Here is a 19,210-nt window from a genome sequence, read left to right on the forward strand (position 1 = left end):
CTTAATATAATGTAATATATATATTAAATATAATAAAAAGAATGTCATCATATAAACACTTCTGTAGATCATACATATGTATGTACTTGCAATGACAGAGTAGCCCTGTACGTAGACTGTGGTATCCACGTCCCTGGAACGTGACATCACGTAGGTCCCTCAATCACAGCACGGATCGGCCTGTACAACTGACCTTACATGAACCATTCCCTGCAATATGTGGAATGGTCGCTTGTGTATAGTATATGTATACTATACTGTATTTATAAGAATTAAGTTCTCTGCTCAGCAAAACATTCACAGTCCAGAGCAGAATTGACCCGCTGTCCTTGTGAGAGGTCCAGCTCCATGCCTATGGACAGATATCTGAAAAATAAAAGCAGTCAATGAATATGGATGTGCAGACTTCATGCATTTCATCAATGTGGCGGGTGCAAAGAGAAATACAAAGAACCTCTAGCGGTGGTTTAACTCACTAGTATGTGCCAAAAAAGTACAATTTACGTTCTGGAGTGATTGACCCTTTAAAGCTGATCTCCAGGCAGGTATAAAAGACTCAAATTAATGTAGCTTTATAGTTAAGACATTATTAAATGTTCTTTTTTTAAATGAGTGTAAGAACCAGAATTTTACTTATTAGCTCCTGTACAGCAGAAACTGGAAGATGAAGACGCAGGACAAGCAAGCAGCTGTGGTGCTCAAATGCAGGGGCATGCTGATAGGAGGAGAAGGCAGTGTGACAGAGCGACGAGCCTATCAGTCTGCTGCTCCGCATTTCACTGTCCAATCACAGGGTGGGGGAGGAAAAAGACCTATATGTGTTATTAAACTGTGTCAGAAAAAAATCAGGTCTCCTGCCCTACCATACTATTCACTGATAAAAATGTTCCAACTTGGGAGCTCAGTTAGGTCAGAGAGGGGGGGGGGGGGGGGCAATCATTTTATCCCTTCTAGTGCTAAAACTATGGACAGCTCCAACAGGAAAATGTGCCTGCTGGGTTATAATTTAATGTTATAACCCATTGTAAGCCCTGGGTCACACCGATGCAACTTATCATGTGATTTGACAGTTCAGAAGCACATGACAAGTCACACCCCATTGCCTGCAATGGAACTATTCAAATCACTGAAACTTTGATAAATGTTCCTTCACTACTTTGTTGGGATTTCAATGCGATTTGCATAGACTTCTGTTAAATGAAGTTGCAAGCCACAATGAAATCGGAGGGGCAAATCGCACTGATCTGCGACTTTGAAATTGTAAAGAAGTAGCGTGATTGCAAAGCTGCATTGATGTGACCCCAGTCTTCTATCAAACGGGTGGCAGACTTTACTGCCCTCTGAAAAGGAATCCACAGTAGATCACTTTCCAGACCTCAGTTTGCAGAGATTCAGGAGATGATAGTGATGCCTCCTGAATAGTTTTTTTTTTGTTTTTTGTCTTTTTGCTACCTCAAAGCCATATTTGGCATATGGTCAGGGGCGGACTGACAACTTATAGGGCCCCCGGGCAATAGGGGATCATGGGGCCCCTGTGTCCTTGCTCAAACTCAAAAAAGCCTATGAAAAAGTTACCAGGGGCATCTCATGGGGCCCCCTACTGACCCCGGGCCCTCAGGCAGTGCCCGAGTTTCCAAATGGTCAGTCCGCCCCTGCATATGGTTGCAGTGCAGTCCTATTGGCTGTCAGAGTTGATATGCCAAGTTAAAATTTCTGCACTGCAAAGTGAAGCATCATGGCTGTCACAAAGTGATCTCACCTGAGTAGCCAACATTTATATTTGTATATACAAAAAATCACCAGCGCCAAAAAAACGTGAATTAATTACTAAATAAATGCTGCTGCTCATTAGTGTAAACACCAAAAAAAATAAAATATAAAACATCAAAACAGCGCAAACAAAAATAAATAATAAAACACATATCCAGTGAAAAATTAAAAGACAACATGAAAATATTATAAATTAAATAAATAAATCCTACTTCAAATCACTAAAGTGAAAAATAGAATTGAAAAGGACTGGAGAAGGACTTTTTCAATTCTATTTTTCACTTTAGTGATTTGAAGTGGGACTTAATTTATTTAATTTATAATATTTTCATGTCTTAATTTTTCACTGGATATGTTTTATTATTTATTTTTATTTGCGCTGTTTTGATGTTTTATATTTTATAACATTTATATTTCGACCTGGGAATTCAGGAGTGGTAAAAATGTTTTTAATATCCCCCCCTCCACAGCTGCCTGTGTGACCTAAATCTAAATTTTTTGTTATTTTAAACAATTTTTATTCACCAGGAATTGCAAACACAATTGCAAGTAAATCACCAAAAACGACCCACCACCAGAAATCGGACAATTGTAAAACCAAAAATGAGAAATACGTTGACGGCCTAAAATTAGTCTGAAAGATTGAACTAAAAATTTAATTGAAACTGTAAGAAAACTAAGGTGGTTTTGTTGAGAGTGCATTGGATTTTTTATCGCTGTTTTTGATCTGGGAAATTTTGAACCCATCTCCTTGTGTTCAATCAAAGCCATCATTTTATTTCTTCAATTGTTCGGAATTTAAAAAAAAAAATGGAATTGAAAGATTGATTGCTCTATCAAATTCTAATTGCGGTCAGCTGTAAGGTGGCATTCACTGGCTGTCCACATCAGTCTGGTCCACATTTACCCCATTATAAATCAGGGGAATGTAGGCATGAAATACCTGGCATATGAAGGGAAATTGCTATAGAAGATTCACTGGTGAGTTTTCCGGTTCATCTGGTCAAGACTTTTTATATTTTTTTTTTTTAGTTGGAAAAGTTTAGACATTTAGTAAATACCTTATGTGCTCCTTTCCCCCTCCTGGTGGCGTTCCTCTCATGACGTTCCGCAGTTACAGCCCTCTAAGTGGAAGACTCCAGCTTTCTTATTACGAGTCACCACCAGGTTCACCTACAGGTAGTAAGACACAACATGTGATCTTTTATTACTTGCTAGAGAACAACATAAATCCTTTAAACTTCCTAAGGATCCCATGTCTGCACACCTGCGTGACCCATTATGACAGGTTCCCACCATCGTTGCCTTGTTTTCCTGGGCCTGCACAGTTGCTGTGCCTATTATAAGGGCCTGGCACCCTTCCTGTAAGGGGTTAACACCATCCCGAAGCTGAGTTCCCAGGTCTGTACATCTTCCATGCCGATTATGAGGGATTCCCACCATCCCTGCACTGAGTTCCCAGGTCTGCTCCCCTGCTGTGCCCATTAAGAGGGGTTCCTTCCATCTATGTGCCGAGTTCCTGGGTCTGCTCCCCTGCTGTGCCCATTAAGAGGGGTTCCCATGATCCCTGTACTGAATTCCTAGGTCTGTACATCCACTGTGTCCATTTTGAGGGGTTCCCACCATCCCTGTACTGAGTTCCCAGGTCTGTACACCTGCTGTGCCCATTAAGAGGGGTTCCCATCATCCCTGTACTGAATTCCTAGGTCTATACATCCACTATGTCCATTTGAGGGGTTCCCACCATCCATGTACTGAGTTCCCAGGTCTGCACCCCTGCTGTACCCATTATGAGGGGTTCCCACTATCTCTGTGCTGGGTTCCTGGGTCTGCTCCCCTGCTGTGCCCATTAAGAAGGGTTCCCATCATCCCTGTACTGAATTCCTATGTCTATATATCCACTATGTCCATTTTGAGGGGTTCCCACCATCCCTGTACTGAGTTCCCAGGTCTGCACCCCTGCTGTGCCCATTATGAGGGGTTTCCACCATCTCTGTGCTGAGTTCCTGGGTCTGCTTCCCTGCTGTGTCCATTAACAGGGTTTCCCATCATTCCTGTACTGAATTCCTAGGTCTGTACATCTACTATGTCAATTTTGAGGGGTTTCCACCATCCCTGTACTGAGTTCCCAGGTCTACACACCTGCTGTGCCCATTAAGAGGGGTTCCCATCATCCCTGTACTGAATTCCTATGTCTATATATCCACTATGTCCATTTTGAGGGGTTCCCACCATCCCTGTACTAAGTCCCCAGGTCTGCATACCTGCTGTGCCCATTATGAAGCGCTCCCACCATCCTTGTACTGCATTCCCAGGTCTGCACACCTGCTGTACCCATTATGACGGGTTCCCATCATCCCTGTGCTAAGGTTCCTGGGTCTGCACACCTGCTGTGCCCATAATGAGGAGGTTCCTCACCATCCCTACTGAATTTTTATTCTTTTATAGGGAACTAGAACATACAAAGGAACACCCAAAACTCCCAGGTATCCTAGGAATTCCTAATATGTGCGTCTCTACAAAGTGATTACCTTGTCTCTTGTGAAGTGGTCCAGCAACTGAAAAAAGAACTCTTTGCTTTCAGGTCGGAACCCATTAAGTTCGTTGATGTGATCACCGTGGTGGAACATACAGCCGATTTCTACAGGACCCTTCCACTTACTCACACTGTTGAAGAAGGGATAGAAAATTTGAAGTGATTACATTTCTACACATATACTGTGTATGATCTACTATACTATATATGCATACTGTATATACAGTATTCATTGTTCATATATATATTCTCTGTCTCTCTCTCTCTCTCTCTCTCTCTCTCTCTCTCTCTCAATCGATCAATGAATACAAAGCTCATTAAATAAATACAAAGCTAATTAAAATTATTGTAAAACTACATTTAAAAAAAAAACAAACATTTTATACTTATCTGTTCTGTGCAATGGTTTTGCACAGAGTGGCCCTCCGAACCTCCTCTTCTGGGGGCCACTACCGGCGCTGTCTGTTGTTCCTCTTTGTGCGGGCACTCTCCCAAGCTGGGCTGTGTGCGTCCATAGACGCACACAGTGCAGCTTGGCCCCACCCCTTTTCCCACCTCACTGGACTTGACTGACACTAGCAATAGCTGCCACTGCTGTCGGTAAAGCCTGTGAATGCAGGAAGAGAGGAGAACAGGGCTGTCAGCAGGGACAGCACTGGGGCGTGAGTGGTGCCAGGTAAGGGTGTGGGTGAGGCACAGATGGTGGATTTTTTTTTACTTTAATGCAGAGAATGCCTATAGAACAACCTTCATTTGTATTTTTAGATCTTCCTAGAGGCCGGCTTTTATATCTGGTATCAGCTTCTTGCAATGCCTTTACAGGGGAGCTTAAACTGCACCAGGGAGAAGCAGCACAAGGATCCATTGTATATGGTATGTGTATGTTCCCCTGAAGACGTCACAGACGATGAAACGCGTTGGCAGGAGTCAGAGCGCGTGACGTCAGCTTGTACTGTAACGTGGCGGCCATCTTGTTGGTTAGAAACATACCATTTGGTTATATGGTGACATGCTGTTTTAATCATCTTTTGATGTACGTTGTAAGGCAATAAATCCTTCTAATTATACTACACTATGAGGATTCTTTTGAATTTTGGATGATTTTGTCTTCTTTGAGTATAATTCATTGTTTTAGGTCTATATTTGGCAAATTACCTGGAATATCGGACGGGAGTTAATGCCTTGATTTGGGATTCCATTGACAGGGATCCAATAGGCGTCTATCTACATCCAACACTTGGAGATCAGCTTATCCTTCCAGAGTCAAAAGTGTCTGAGTTTGTCATCCTAATTTGATATCCGTACTACGCTTTTAATTGTGGGATCATTCCAGTCTGGTAAGAGGCCGTATTTTCTGAGGTGCTGGTGATGGTGGACTCCCATGGCGGTTTTTTGGGATTTATATTTGTCATGAGAGAATTTTAATTTTGCTGGAAATCATTGGACTTTTCACTTTTATTTTATTTCAGTTTTTTAATTATAGCGCCATACTTTTTCTGTTTTATGTGTATGATACATTTAATGGTTTATTAATGAATACAGAGCTGCATTAATTTTTCATATCTGCCCGAAGTTCTGCTTTACAGCTGGCATTATCCTCTTGCAATTCTTGTACAGCAGAGCTCATATTGGGGCATGGAGAAGCAGCACAAGTAGCTAATGAGTTGTACTACAGTGCAGGGGCGGACTGACCATTTGGAAACTCGGGCACTGCCCGAGGGCCCGGGGTCAGTAGGGGGCCCCATGAGATGCCCCTGGTACCTTTTTCATAGGCTTTTTTGAGTTTGGGCAAGGACACAGGGGCCCCATGATCCCCTATTGCCCGGGAGCCCCATGAGTTGTCAGTCCGCCCCTGCTACAGTGCTAATATGCTAACAAGGGCCATGCTGATAGAAGGAGAGAACCAAGCAGGGGCGGACTGACCATTTGGAAACTCGGGCACTGCCCAAGGGTCCAGGGTCAGGGGGCCCCATGAAATGCCCCTGGTACCTTTTTCATAGGCTTTTTTGAGTTTGGGCAAGAACACGGGGGCCCCATGATCCCCTATTGCCCGGGGGCCCCATGAGTTGTCAGTCTGCCCCTGGAACCAAGTGAAAGAGATGAGCTCATCTGGTTGTGAGATGTTAGCAGCAATTATGAGGGGTTCTATGATGATAATATTTAGTATATAACAGGAAGGACTGTAACACCTAAATGTCTGTGGGAATGGAGTCAGAAATGATGGCAGGGAGATCTCCCTATTAGAGTGCAAATAGATGTGATAACCCAGGGGGTGGTAGAGCCCAACTATAACTGGAGAATCACGTTTGAGCAAGTGGACACTTGGCCAAAAAAAAGAAAATAACAGACAATAAGGGGACAAAGATAACATAAACATCATGTAGCCTCTAGTCTCGGAATGCGGTCCTTACCACAAGCGTTCTCCGACCTCCTGAAGATCGAGGTATTTCTGTAGGTGAGCTGTTGCGATGGTAAGATTTATTTTCACATAATCCAAAGAACCTTGTTCACTAAAAAAAAAATTAAAACAAATTGGTTAACAAATTGTGTTTGTCCGTCACTTAGACCCAAGTCCCAGATTCTGAAACTCAGCCGTCCTCATAAAGCAGATAAATATTAAAATCCAACAACTATAATGTGTATATTTTTAAATACATAAACTTCATTACTGCCCTACTTATTGGCTTTAGGGTTCATGTACACTGCAGCTGATAAACTGACGTTCAGGAGCTTTTCTGTGTTTTTTTTCAGCAGCCCCTGAACTCTCCCTAATGTTTTCCTATGTGTCCATGTACACATCGTTGTTTACAGGCAGTTGAGTTTACAGTCATTTATTTGAACGCACCAAACTTGCGTTCAGGAGTAGATTTTATCAGCGTTCCAAACGCTTGTAAATGTGTGTAAACACAGCTGACCGCATTTATAAGCGTTTGCGTTTAGAACCGTTTTTTAACTGTTCCATGTCCAGATGCTGTCCAGAGCCTTTTTTCATCATCAGAAATGCATGCAAAGCGTTTTCCATGGACCTATCACAACAGCGCAGTCAGTTCCAGGTTTTGCGTGAAGGGAAAAATGGTAGCACGTGCCGCATTATGCTCATGATGGAATCCATAGTGAATACAACCAGAAAAGACAGGTCATCTCAACACATACTGCTCCCTCTGCTTCTGCTCTCTCTGTTTCTCTCAAAATGTCTGAAATAGTTAATTTTTTACTATTTTCCAGTGCATTCTGGGCATTTTGGAAGGTCTCCTGATGTTATCTTTAAAAAACGCATCTAAATGCAAACGCGCATAAACGCGGTATGCAAACGCTGCTAAACAGACGGTTTTTAACCTCTGTTTTCCAGCAGTCAGTTTCCATCGTTCAGAAGTGTTTTCCAAACACATGGAGCCTTAGACATATTTTAACAATGAGCAACACTGTCCATTATTCTATGAAGAGTTATGCCAGCTCTAGAGAATGTACTTACTACATCAATTTCAGAATGTAAGCTTTCTTCAGCCGACTTCCCTGCAGTTTTGGGAACCTGTCTGGGTCTATACTTTTGGCGTTCCGGGGCGGTTTTGGAGGACAGTGTTTGTTCTGCTCCTGGGCACTGTAAAGGAAACGTGTACATGAGTTACATTCCCAGGAGCTAGAACTGTACTCTACAGGCTATGGGACATATGGGAGGAAGAGTATTATTATGGTAGATTTGAGCAGGTCAAGTCAGGAAGAGAAAGCTGGCTGGTGAGATCAACAGTGTTCTGACTTTTCATCTTAGAATTTTGATTTTCAATATCAGAATTCTGACTTTTTTTTAAAACAAATTGCAATATGGAATTCTGACTTTAAAAGCCATAATTTTGTTTCATTAATTTCTATTATGATGGCCCCAGGGCTCTTTTGTAAGGCTTTTCTATACCATTTGTATGGGAGACTTTAATCTTAGATTTAGGACATTTACTCTTAGAATTCTGATTTTTAATATCAGAGTTCTGACTTTTTATTTTTGTAAATGCAATATGAAATTCTGACTTTTAGTCTTAGAATTCTGTCTTTCAGTATCAGAATTCTGAATTTTAAATGCAGTACAGAATTCTGACTTTAAAAGTCAGAATTATGTTTCATAATTTTCTTTTAGGATGGCCCCAGGGCTCTTTCGCAGGGCTCTTCTATATTGGCTGGCTGGGATACTTTAATCTCAGATGACTTTTAATTTTTGAATTCTGAATTTCAATATCAGAATTCAGACTTTTAAATGCAGTACAAAATTCTGATTTCAAATGTCAGAATCTTTTAGGATGGCCCCAGGACTCTTTCTTAGGGCTCTTCAGTACCAGCTGGCTGGTAAATAGGGACAGTTTTTCTCAATTCCCTTGACGTACAACTCAATTTTTTTTACTTAGTCCCCCCATCCCCTGCTGGGTCCTACTTACTGTCTACATGTTCTGATGCCAGCAGTCCTCTTTGCATCAATATGCCCATTTCCTGTGAGCTCAGCCTGTCATTTACACCCCCCGAGGGGGTGCATTATAATGCAGGCTGGGCTGACAGTACTCCAGGACTGAACTGTGCTCATTACGTGAACGCTGCTCAATCCAGAGAGAATGCACTTCCCTACAACACAGCAGAGTTCTGAAAATCTATTAGATCAGGACCACATTTTCTGGAGAAATCTTGGCCTGAGAGTATGGCTTTCACTTATATGAGATATGGACAACTGAGATATGTATGTTGTTTTTTTGTTCTGTTACAAATAGGCAGTAATCAAACCTCTTTGCTGGCTGGTGTTAGACAATTTTTTTATGTCCATGTGTATTGCAATATTAGGTTTCAAATACCTCTATTGGCGTTTGCAAGGGCCAGAAAATATTCCATTGCAGTAATCGGACCCTCCTTTAAGAAGATCTTTCATTTAAATTTTTTCAGTTCTGTCCCCCTATGTTATAAAGTACATGTAGCAATTTGTCTCAAGTTTCTATGTGCTCTCCAACCCTTGTTATGAGATCCAACCTTCTGCGTTCAATCCAACCATTGCTATGAGGCAGCTGATTCATTGCTGTAGCATGTCTCCGCTGTGAGCATTTTCCTGAGACAAACAATGACAACAGAAATACAGAAGGAGTGGGGACATGTCAGCCTCTGCATTGTTCTTGCCATTGCTTGTCTCAGGACAAAGTACAAAGAACAAAACTGTAAAAAATGTAAATGATAGATCAGGGGTGGGCAAACTTTTTGACTTGAGGGCCGCAATGGGTTCATATATTGGACCCGGGGGCCGGACCAAGAGTAGATGAATGATGTGTATGTGTCATCCATAGTAAGTATAGTAATATTCCCCCATAGTAAGCATAGTAATTCATCCCCCCTATAGTAATTCATCCCCCCTATAGTAATTCATCCCCCCTATAGTAATTCATCCCCCCTATAGTAATTCATCCCCCCTATAGTAATTCAATTCACTTACTTTTGCTCCGCGCGTTCCTCTCGCCGTGTTCCCGCGCCGTTCCGGTCTTCAGGGCGGACTGTGAGAGGAGCCTAGCTCCTCTCACGTTCGTCACGCTGCCCCGCCTACACACATCCTGACAGCCATCCTGACAGTATCACTCCGCGGGCCGGATTAAAAGGTCCGCCGGGCCGGATTAAAAGGTCCGCCGGGCCGTATACGGCCCGCGGGCCGTAGTTTGCCCATTGCTGTGATAGATCCTTCTTTAAGCCACATATGTGCATAGTGTCAGATTTTGGGGGCTTATTTAAGAATTGAGTGTGATATCGCGTACATGTCTGGGAAGATGTCAGGTGCTTGGATGTTGGAGGCATATTATTTTCTAGACGAATTTACATCTTGCTGTCTAATTTGTATACTAAATTTCCCCACCATCCTGTGCTCTATTTTTTTCTTACCATAAGGTCTGCTGTGCGTCGAGGGGGTTTTGCGTTTGGCTTGTGGAGTCCCCATTATTTGTCTCCAAAAGGTCTCTGTAAAGAAAGAAAAAAATTGCCTATTATCTCCCATTAAGAACTTCGTTTAGGCTCCAAAATCACAAATTCCTCGCTCAGCTTTTCCTGCCAATCATATGGATAAACACTAGTTTATATACACATTTATGTGACCCTAGCAAACATTGACCAGTTGACCACTCTTGAAGGGGAACAATCGTCTGAACAGATAAAAAAAATTGTAGTAAAAAATAAATTTCAAAAGTCCATCGTTTTTAAAAAGTCTTATGGAGGTTGCCATTGCTGAACTGTGTTTTTTTAGGAATGGTATTTCCCTGGCCTCCATGTTGAGGCTTTGGAGTTAGGCCCCATGTACACGGGACATTTCTGAACGATGGAAACGGACTGCTGGAAAACTTAGGTTAAAAACCATCTGTTTAGCCGCATTTGCCTAACGCGTTTGCTTTTAGAAGCGTTTTTTAAAGATAAGCACAGGAGAACCTCCCAAATGCCCAGAATACACTGAAAGTGGTAAATTATTAACTATTTCAGAATGTTTCAGAGAAATACAGAGAGTAGAAGCAGAGACAGCAGTATGTGCTGAGATAGTTAGGTGTGAGTTGCTCATGAACATTTCTTTTGTTTCCAAGGGTGGGAAGGTGTCTGGTGGAGGGAGTCATTAAGGTCACCTGGCAGGGGGTCTTCATGAGGAATTTTAGGTGTGAATGGTCATTATCATATCTTTTGTTACCAAGGGTGGGAGAGGTCTGAGGTGTGAATTGGTCATTACAATGTATAACAAGCTTGGTAGGAACATCCTGTGTTCAGTGTTTTTTCCATCTAAGCACCTTGAAAACTCTTTGCATGCATTTTTCATGATGAAAAAAGGCTCTGGACAGCATTAGGAACCGGAAGAGTTAAAAAAAAATTCAAACACAAACGCTTATAAACGCGAAATGCCACGTTTACAAGCGTTTTGCTTTTGAAACGCTGATAAATTTGATGTCTGAACGCAAGTTTGTTGCGTTCAAAAAAACGACTGTAAACTCAACTGCCTGTAAACGATGATGTGTACATGGACACATTGGAAAACATTAGGGAGAGTTCAGGGGCTGCTGAAAAAAATGCAGAACAGCTCCTAAATGTGAGTTTAGCAGCTGCAGTGTACATGAGTCCCTGCCAGGAATAAGTATAGAGAAATGGAATTCTGACACATCTTGCTTATCCTGGCTTTGTGACTCAATGGCAGCCAACATACTTCTTTTGTGACAATGTCACTTTAAACAAGAATTCTATCCCTGATATATAGACGATCACTCGATTTTGGAGTTATATATCAATTACAGTGATGTCAATATTAAGCAGCTGGAAAGTAAAGATGTAAAAGTTATGTTTAAATAATGTTGGGATAATAACACTCCCTAAAATAAAATATACAACCTTAAAGCATACACTCCCTAAAAACAAAATACAGTTCCTCTTTATATTTAAAAAAATACAAATCTTTTTGCATTTGTCAGCCCTTTTCTCGGCACCAAAGATACAAAGTCATGCTTACACTGAATACATTAACTCATACGTGTTCTCATCTGGGGAATCAAAGCTTTCCTCCTCTTCAGTAGAATCCAGCGATATGTGTTTAAACTACAAAAAGCAGAAATATACTGTTTAAAAAAGTGAGCTCATTACATTTAATACAGTCATTAAATGCAGGATGCTGCAGTTAGTTGTCACACACCCCCTCAAACCAGTTGTACATGGTGGGAATTTTTTCTCTTTCTAAGAATCTGCAATCTACTTTTGTGTGATATCTCTCTAATGGTGGCCATACATGTAGCAATTTATTATTGATCTAGGTATGAGCAGTAGTAAACAAGCGATTTATACAGCTGTGCCACAAAGTTTTGTGAAAACAGCAGAACATTGGACACCAATTGCTAAATTCTCAACACCAGCTCGGTGTTCCATGAATTGTTTGCAATAAGACCTTGTTGTAAAGTGTTAAAGTTGTATTCATGATATGTTTGCACTGAGAATTAGGAGAGTTCATTGTTTATTATGGCCGAACTTGGATATCTCATACTGTATATAGGTTAATTTATACAAGAAGCAAAACAGTGGTCTTACCTCAACCATTGATTTGGGTACATCATAGATGTCTGAGTCGCTGTAGTAAGCCGTATCTGTGCTGCTTGTCTCATGCTGTAACACAATTTAAAAAGGCTTACTATAACAAAGGCCAGAATATCACTCTTAAGGGGCTTATTTATAAAAGGTCAAACTCAATTATAAATTTATGGTTGAAGGATTGTGGACACCTGACCACCACACCTACTCTATGGCCATAAAATATGTGGACCTCCCTGCAAATGATGGAGTTCCGGTGTTTTCAGTAGAGGTTATTGTCAATACTACAGCATACAGAGACATTTTAGAATGTTGTGAACTTCCAACCTTGTGGAAACTGTTTGGAGAAGACCCTTTTCTGTTCCTGTATGACTGTGCGCAAGCCAGCTCCATAAAGAAATGGTTTGATCAAAGTTTGGTGTGGAGGAGCCTGAGTTGCCTGCATGGAATCCTGACCTCAACTCTACTGGACACCTTTGGAATGACTTGGAACGCCAACTGAGAGCTGTGCAACCTCAATACTGACAAATGCCCTTCTGGTAAAATGGGCACAAATTCCCACAGACATATTCTACATTCTTGTAGAAAGTCTTCCCAGAAGAGCATAGGCTGGCAAAGCCAGCTCAATAAAGACATGCATTGACCGTATTGGTGTAGAGGAACTTGAGTGACCTGATTTAAAATCGTACTGAACATGTTTGTGGTGATTTGGAACACCAATTGCAAACTAGGCCTTCTCATCCAACATCACACCAAACTGGTCAAACCATGTCTTTATGGAGCTGGCTGTGTACACAGGGGAACAGTCATGGTGGAACAGAAAAGAGCCTTCACCAAACTGTTACCACAAGGTTGGAAGCGCACAGTTTGTCTAAAATGACTTTGTATGTTGTGGTATTAACAGAACCCTGCACTGAAAACACCTGAACTCCATTTGCAGTGAGAAAAGCATCAAGATGAAACCAAGGATAAAAAGAGGTTAAAAGGCATTTTATATATAAAATAGTAATTGTTAATGATTTACAGTGTATCAGCAAACTAAATGTTACTCAGTTAGTTGTTTCTATCTGGTTAACGTAAATTACCTGATCTGACAGGGACAATCTTCTAAACTCGCTCTTTAGGGGGTTCCCGGCTGGTGTGGCGTCAGTATATGTATGAGATCTCTTACGTTCTATAGGTATCTTGGGCAGTGTCTAGACAACAGACAACACAAAATATTGTCCTGAATATTTTTTCAGTATGTAAAGCAGGTTTATAAAACAGACAATTTTGAATATTTTTGTTAATATTTTGAATTCAAATTATTAGGCAATGGGAAGTCAGTGAAGGGATTTTCAAAGAGGGGTGGAGGATACCACCTGTTATTAACTACCCATTTACAATTCAATGCTTACATATTTTTGCTCCCTTCGATATTTCTTTCAACAAAATTCATTATAAAAGAGGAAAAAAACACATAAAAAAATAAACCAAACCATTTACCAGTTTAAGGCCAATCTAAAGAATATTTTTTGCTCACTGGTTTCAGTAAGCATCAAGACAAATCATTCTCTGCAGGGGCCCAAGTACCACACAGTAAGTGTCAGAGGGCCATGTGTGACCCCAGGGCCACTATTTAGGTACCTGGGGTTTAGAAACTGTAATTCTGCTTTGAATGAGGATATAAGATGAGAAAGAGTAGATCAGGACTGAGACTGCTAGTAACAATAACAAATCAATTTTTGATATTTAATACATTTTGTTTCTCTTGCATTTTAAAGTACAAGCAGTGCCCCTTATATAATTTAGTATTGTTGACACGATTTAGGATCAATTTTGCATTTAATTATTATTTTTCATTTTGGATAGAGTAGGATAAGGTTTAAATCCTTGCCATTTTATTCTTTGCCATCTATATCCCATTGTGGAGATATCCTTTAAATTCATGTCCTGTAGATACAACTGGAAGTGAGAAGAAATCTCTCCCAAGGGAGAGATAATCCTCCCTTAGGCATTTGCCACTAGAAGGGGTGTTCCCATTAGAATATTTCCCCGCTTTTCCTGTTCTGGTGACAACTGTAACATTTTATATTTGCCATCACTTTCTGTCCCACTAACAGTGGCCACCAGGAAAAAAGGAGAAGGTGACTCTTCTCAGCAATAAAAGTCTGAGTGCATCTGAAATTGAAGTGCCAGACTGTGATACCAAAGTCCAGATACACATTTATTCCAAAGAAAAAATGTTTACAAAGCCAACTCGTTTCAGGAACACTACTCTGCTCCCTTCACCAGGACTATATAGGAACATAAAAATATTATTGATTGATAAGTGATAATTGATAAAATATTATTGATAATATTGATTGATATATGTTACAAACTTACAAAATAATAAATACTTTACTTTTGTTTAATAATTTATGCTACAAAAAAATAGCAAGATCAAAATAATTAATCGTTATGTTATGTTGAATAATTTATGTTACATTTTAGTCCTAAGGAGTACAGCCCCCATAAATCGGCTTTTGTAAATGATCTATCATTGCAATAAACTTGTGTCTGGACTTGAAAATTAGGCTTCATTCACACTAGGGTGTTTCAAATTGCACGCACAATCGCCGCAATTTAAAAACGCACTGTGACAATGTGAAAATGCGGGATCGCGTGTCCAGGTGCCATTGATTTCAATGGCACCAGAAAATGCAGGGCATTTTTGCTGCGATCGCAGCACGTTTTTCCATGTGACACATGCACTGCGATTGCACAAAGAAAATCGCGCGACACACGACACCTAAATACCGTTCCGGAACCTGATGGGCAGCAGTGACACTATCAATGGTGCTATTCTTCCCATGGATACCAACAATGGGGCCTTATTCCCCTAATTAAAACCAATGATGGGGTATGGTTTATGCCCACGTATGCCCACATTTTCTACTCCAACTGGCCACAGTCCAGCCCCCTCCAAAGCCTGAAAGAAAGTAAACTGGCCCTTTGCTTAGAAAGTGTGGAGACCCCTGGTATAGTCTCTTTCCTGCTCTGAAGAAGCTGACATGGGGATAATTATTATTATTATAATACAGGATTTATATTATTAATATTATTATACAGGATTTATATTATTATTATTATACAGGATTTATATTATTATTATTATACAGGATTTATATTATTATTATACAGGATTTATATTATTATTATTATTATACAGGATTTATATAGCGCCAACAGTTTGCTCAGCGCTTTACAATATAACAGGAGACAATACAGCAACAATACAGTTCAATACAAGAGGGATAAAATAAAAGGAGAACATTTTCTGGTATTCTTACCGTCAAAGGATTGATAGGCCTCAAGTCTGGAAATTCTTTCTTTGGATCTGGATCAGTGTGAGATCGCTGTCTATCCTGTGTCTGAATACAAATATATGTATTTATATATTTGCCATTTACATACTTTGTACATATTTAATGAAGTCACTGTTCAACTTTTCAATTATAAAATGTTGACTAAGGCTGGCCATGCACTATACAATTTTCTGTCCAATTTCTGCCCAATTTCCTTTAGATTTACCTTCAACTAGGTAGTGCAAGATCCCGCCTAACTGGATACAATTGAAAGTGTTGTTTAGGTTTGACCTCATATTATATGGTTTTTGGTAAATCTAAACCAAAAATCTCAAGAAAATTGTATAATGTATGGCCAGCCTATGGTGGAACCCCAGTTCCTGCTAGCACATAGCCCAACAAAAACAACGATAAAACTAACAAGGAACATGCTGATAGGTGAAGAAAGCAGAGTGACAGTGAGATAAGCACATCAGTCTGCTACTTCTCCTTTGGTTTCTTATCATAGGCTGGGGGGAGGCCCAAGACCTACAATTGTTGCTTAACTGCAGCAGAGAAAAAACAGGTCTGCGATCCTGACAGACAAGGCTGTGCTGTATGCAGGGAGTGGGCAGGAGGGGTGGCTGTCCTGGGCACTGTGGTATCATGTGAGGTGGGGGGGGGGTTGTGAGAAGATGGAGAGGGAGGGGATTTGTGTTAGGAGGGGGAATTTTGGGGGTGGCAGGGGGTAAGAATTGTTCTAGGTGGAGAAATTTAGGGAGGATGCTAGGAGTCGTGATTTAGGGGGATTCGTGATTTGAGGGGCGATGGGGAAAAGGATTTATGCTAGGAGGGGGGATTTGTGGGGATTGTGCTAGAAGAGGTGATATAGTGGGGGGAGGGATTGTGTTATTAAGGATGATCAGGAGGTATTTGTGCTGGGAGGGAAAATTTTGGGGGAGGGAGGATTTGTGCTAAGAAGGGGTGATTTTGTGGGGGGAGGGGATATGTGTTCTAAGGGGATGAGGGCAAAGATTTGTGTTAGAAGAGGGGATTTCAGCAGGGGGGGTCAATATGTACTAGGAGGAGAGGGAATTTATGCGTAGGGGGCAAGCATGCAGATTAGTGCTCAATTTTTTTTTTATAGCCAGGGGGGGATTTTTGCTGACACATAATGCTCATACATCTTGGAGGGAGTGCATATTGGCATGTTCGCCCTTGGCTCTAGATGACCTTGTCCCAGCTTGGCTGTATGGCAGAACTGTGTGACTCTCAAGACTGGATAGACAAATAGTTGGACAGATAAAACAACTCCCATCTATGTATTTCACTTGTGCATTTATCAGTCTGCCTGAAATTCATCTTGTAAAACAGAAGTGTGTGCTGCACGCAACTATCCCTTTATTACAGTTCCGCAATGTCTCCAGCCAAGGGAGCAGAATTGTTTAGTAACTTTTTCTAGATCATGATTTCATGAAAACCCAGCAGAGTTAAAGTGATCTGGGGCTGGATATTAATAATAACATTTTGTGTTCAGAGAAACTCCAATAAGGGTCATCTACATGTAGGACTTACATCCAGCCGAGGTGAGCAGGAGCAGGGATGGTCCTCTGGGTACGATTTGGGTCTTGTAGTTTCATCCTGTGTTGAAAGCAAACGCAGAATATTTAGAAAAATCCATATTTTAGTGTATTTTATTGTGGGCTAAGCGTTATTGGATATGCTGTATTTAATGACTCTTGTCAAATCAACTGGTTATTCAGGTATGGGATCAATTATTTGGAAGGGTGAGCACCTGAAGGTTTGCGAGATAGGGGGTTAACAACATTATTAAACTACACAACCATGTTTCCATTTAGCTGGTTGTACCAATGTATATACAGCCTAGCATATCAAACGTTCTGCCACCATTAGGGGCTCGCTACAGCAGTGCTCTTGGGAATGTACGTAAACGGGTGCACGGGCAATGGTATTACTCACTGTCATAAGCCAACCTGTGGTTATAGCCAGTATCATCTTGGACCCACTCCAGCTTGTGAATGGACAGTGAAAGGACAAGCAGAAGACTGATGAGCTCAGCTCTCTGTCATACTGCTCTTCCCTCCTATCAACATTCTTCTTGACAGTAAATGAACGGATTGGCTCTTTGTGCTGCTTCTACCTCTCCCAGCCCAGAATTTGGTGTAGAGGAATTGCTACGAGATCAAGTTCAAATACTTTTAACTCCCTGGCACCGATGATACGCAAATCAGACGCCTCTCGGCGGGCCAAGAGGCTGCATATTTGCTTACCCAATGTAAACAAATGTGCTGAGAGCACGCACCCTGGCACATTTACTGGCTTCTCATGGAAAGGACCTGATCGCTACTTGCGATCGAGAGCTTTCCAATCCTGTGACCGCTGTGACAGCCAATCATTGCAGTCACATGACCCTAAACCCCGCCCCGCTACCCGGCATCACAAACTCCGTAAAGGGCCAGGAAGTGCCGGCGCCAAGGGGTTAGTATTTAAAAAGTACATGAAATGACATATTGATGAATACAGAGCTGCATTGTTTGTGTCTTTTTATATCTGCCGAGAGTTCAGATGGGAGATTTGTGGTTTCAGAAGCAAATGCTTGCTGACAAGTCTATATTTGATATCTTCACGGCACAGCTGAAATGATTTTCCAGATCTTTCCAGCTCTCCAAATAAGAGGGTTACAAATAACAGATCCCATACCTGTACTATCTGTAATTGAGTTCATAACAATGCAAACATTGGTGTAAATTTCACAAGCAAGCAAAGCCCCGTTTCACAGGCTGTTTTTTTAATGATACAGATTAAGTTCATTCGATCTGATTTTACTCATTGATTGACTATTTTCTCTAGAAATTAATGGAGAAAATTACAAATCTGAGCACGCCGGAAGCCTAATAAAGCTGTCGTTATTATAGGGCAGCCATAACAAAATAAAGCACCATTTACCATCACCACTGCTTGCTTTTCATATAGCTCAGATCTCACAAATTGCACAGCTGCTTGGCGGCTCTGGACTGGATAGACTGCCAAGGGTCTGAATTCTCTAGGCCACCTAGCCTGGAAAATACAAAACTAGGGTTGGACCAAAAGTTCAAGTGGGGTAAAATTGAGGATGATATATGGCCAAATGTATGGGGACACACCTCCAAATGATTGAGTTCTGGTGTTTCCAGAGGTACTGTTATTATTACAACATACAAAGACATAGACAATTGTGGGCATCCAACCTTGTGGTAACAGTTTGGGAAGGCCCTTTTCTGTTCCACTATGACTGTGCCCCTGTGTACAAAGCCAGCTCCATAAAGACATGGTTTGACCAGTTTGGCATAGAGGAACTCAATTGGCCTGTACAGAGTGCTGACCTCAGGGGCAGACTGACAACTCATGGGGCCCCCGGGCAATAGGGGATCATGGGGCCCCTGTGTCCTTGCCCAAACTCAAAAAAGCCTATGAAAAAGGTACCAGGGGCATCTCATAGGGCTCCCTACTGACCCCGGGCCCTCGGGCAGTGCCCGAGTTTCCA

General features: G+C 41.3%; 1 protein-coding gene across 5 annotated transcripts in view; it reads right to left on the reverse strand.

Moving 5' to 3' along the window:
• Positions 1-19,210, reverse strand: part of PLEKHS1 (pleckstrin homology domain containing S1) — a 35,782-nt gene that overhangs the window by 582 nt on the left and 15,990 nt on the right. For 3 of the 5 annotated variants that reach the window (XM_089653060.1, XM_089653061.1, XM_089653059.1), the window contains exons 8-19: positions 18,634-18,744; positions 17,242-17,307; positions 15,673-15,753; positions 13,444-13,554; positions 12,359-12,433; positions 11,790-11,875; positions 10,196-10,270; positions 7,779-7,904; positions 6,718-6,816; positions 4,302-4,437; positions 2,832-2,943; positions 1-366 (exon numbers count right to left, since the gene is read on the reverse strand). The exon at positions 1-366 is cut by the window's left edge and continues 582 nt beyond it. In XM_089653060.1, coding sequence (XP_089509186.1) covers positions 2,869-2,943; positions 4,302-4,437; positions 6,718-6,816; positions 7,779-7,904; positions 10,196-10,270; positions 11,790-11,875; positions 12,359-12,433; positions 13,444-13,554; positions 15,673-15,753; positions 17,242-17,307; positions 18,634-18,744 — 1,041 coding nt within the window. In that variant the 3' untranslated portion in view covers positions 1-366; positions 2,832-2,868. The remainder of the gene's footprint in view (positions 367-2,831; positions 2,944-4,301; positions 4,438-6,717; positions 6,817-7,778; positions 7,905-10,195; positions 10,271-11,789; positions 11,876-12,358; positions 12,434-13,443; positions 13,555-15,672; positions 15,754-17,241; positions 17,308-18,633; positions 18,745-19,210) is intronic. The other 2 variants (XM_089653063.1, XM_089653062.1) reach the window with 2 other exon arrangements.

Source organism: Staurois parvus, unplaced genomic scaffold (genome assembly GCF_062004578.1).
Source record: "Staurois parvus isolate SC_StPar_1 unplaced genomic scaffold, SC_StPar_1.0 ptg000697l, whole genome shotgun sequence".
Lineage (NCBI taxonomy): Eukaryota > Metazoa > Chordata > Amphibia > Anura > Ranidae > Staurois > Staurois parvus.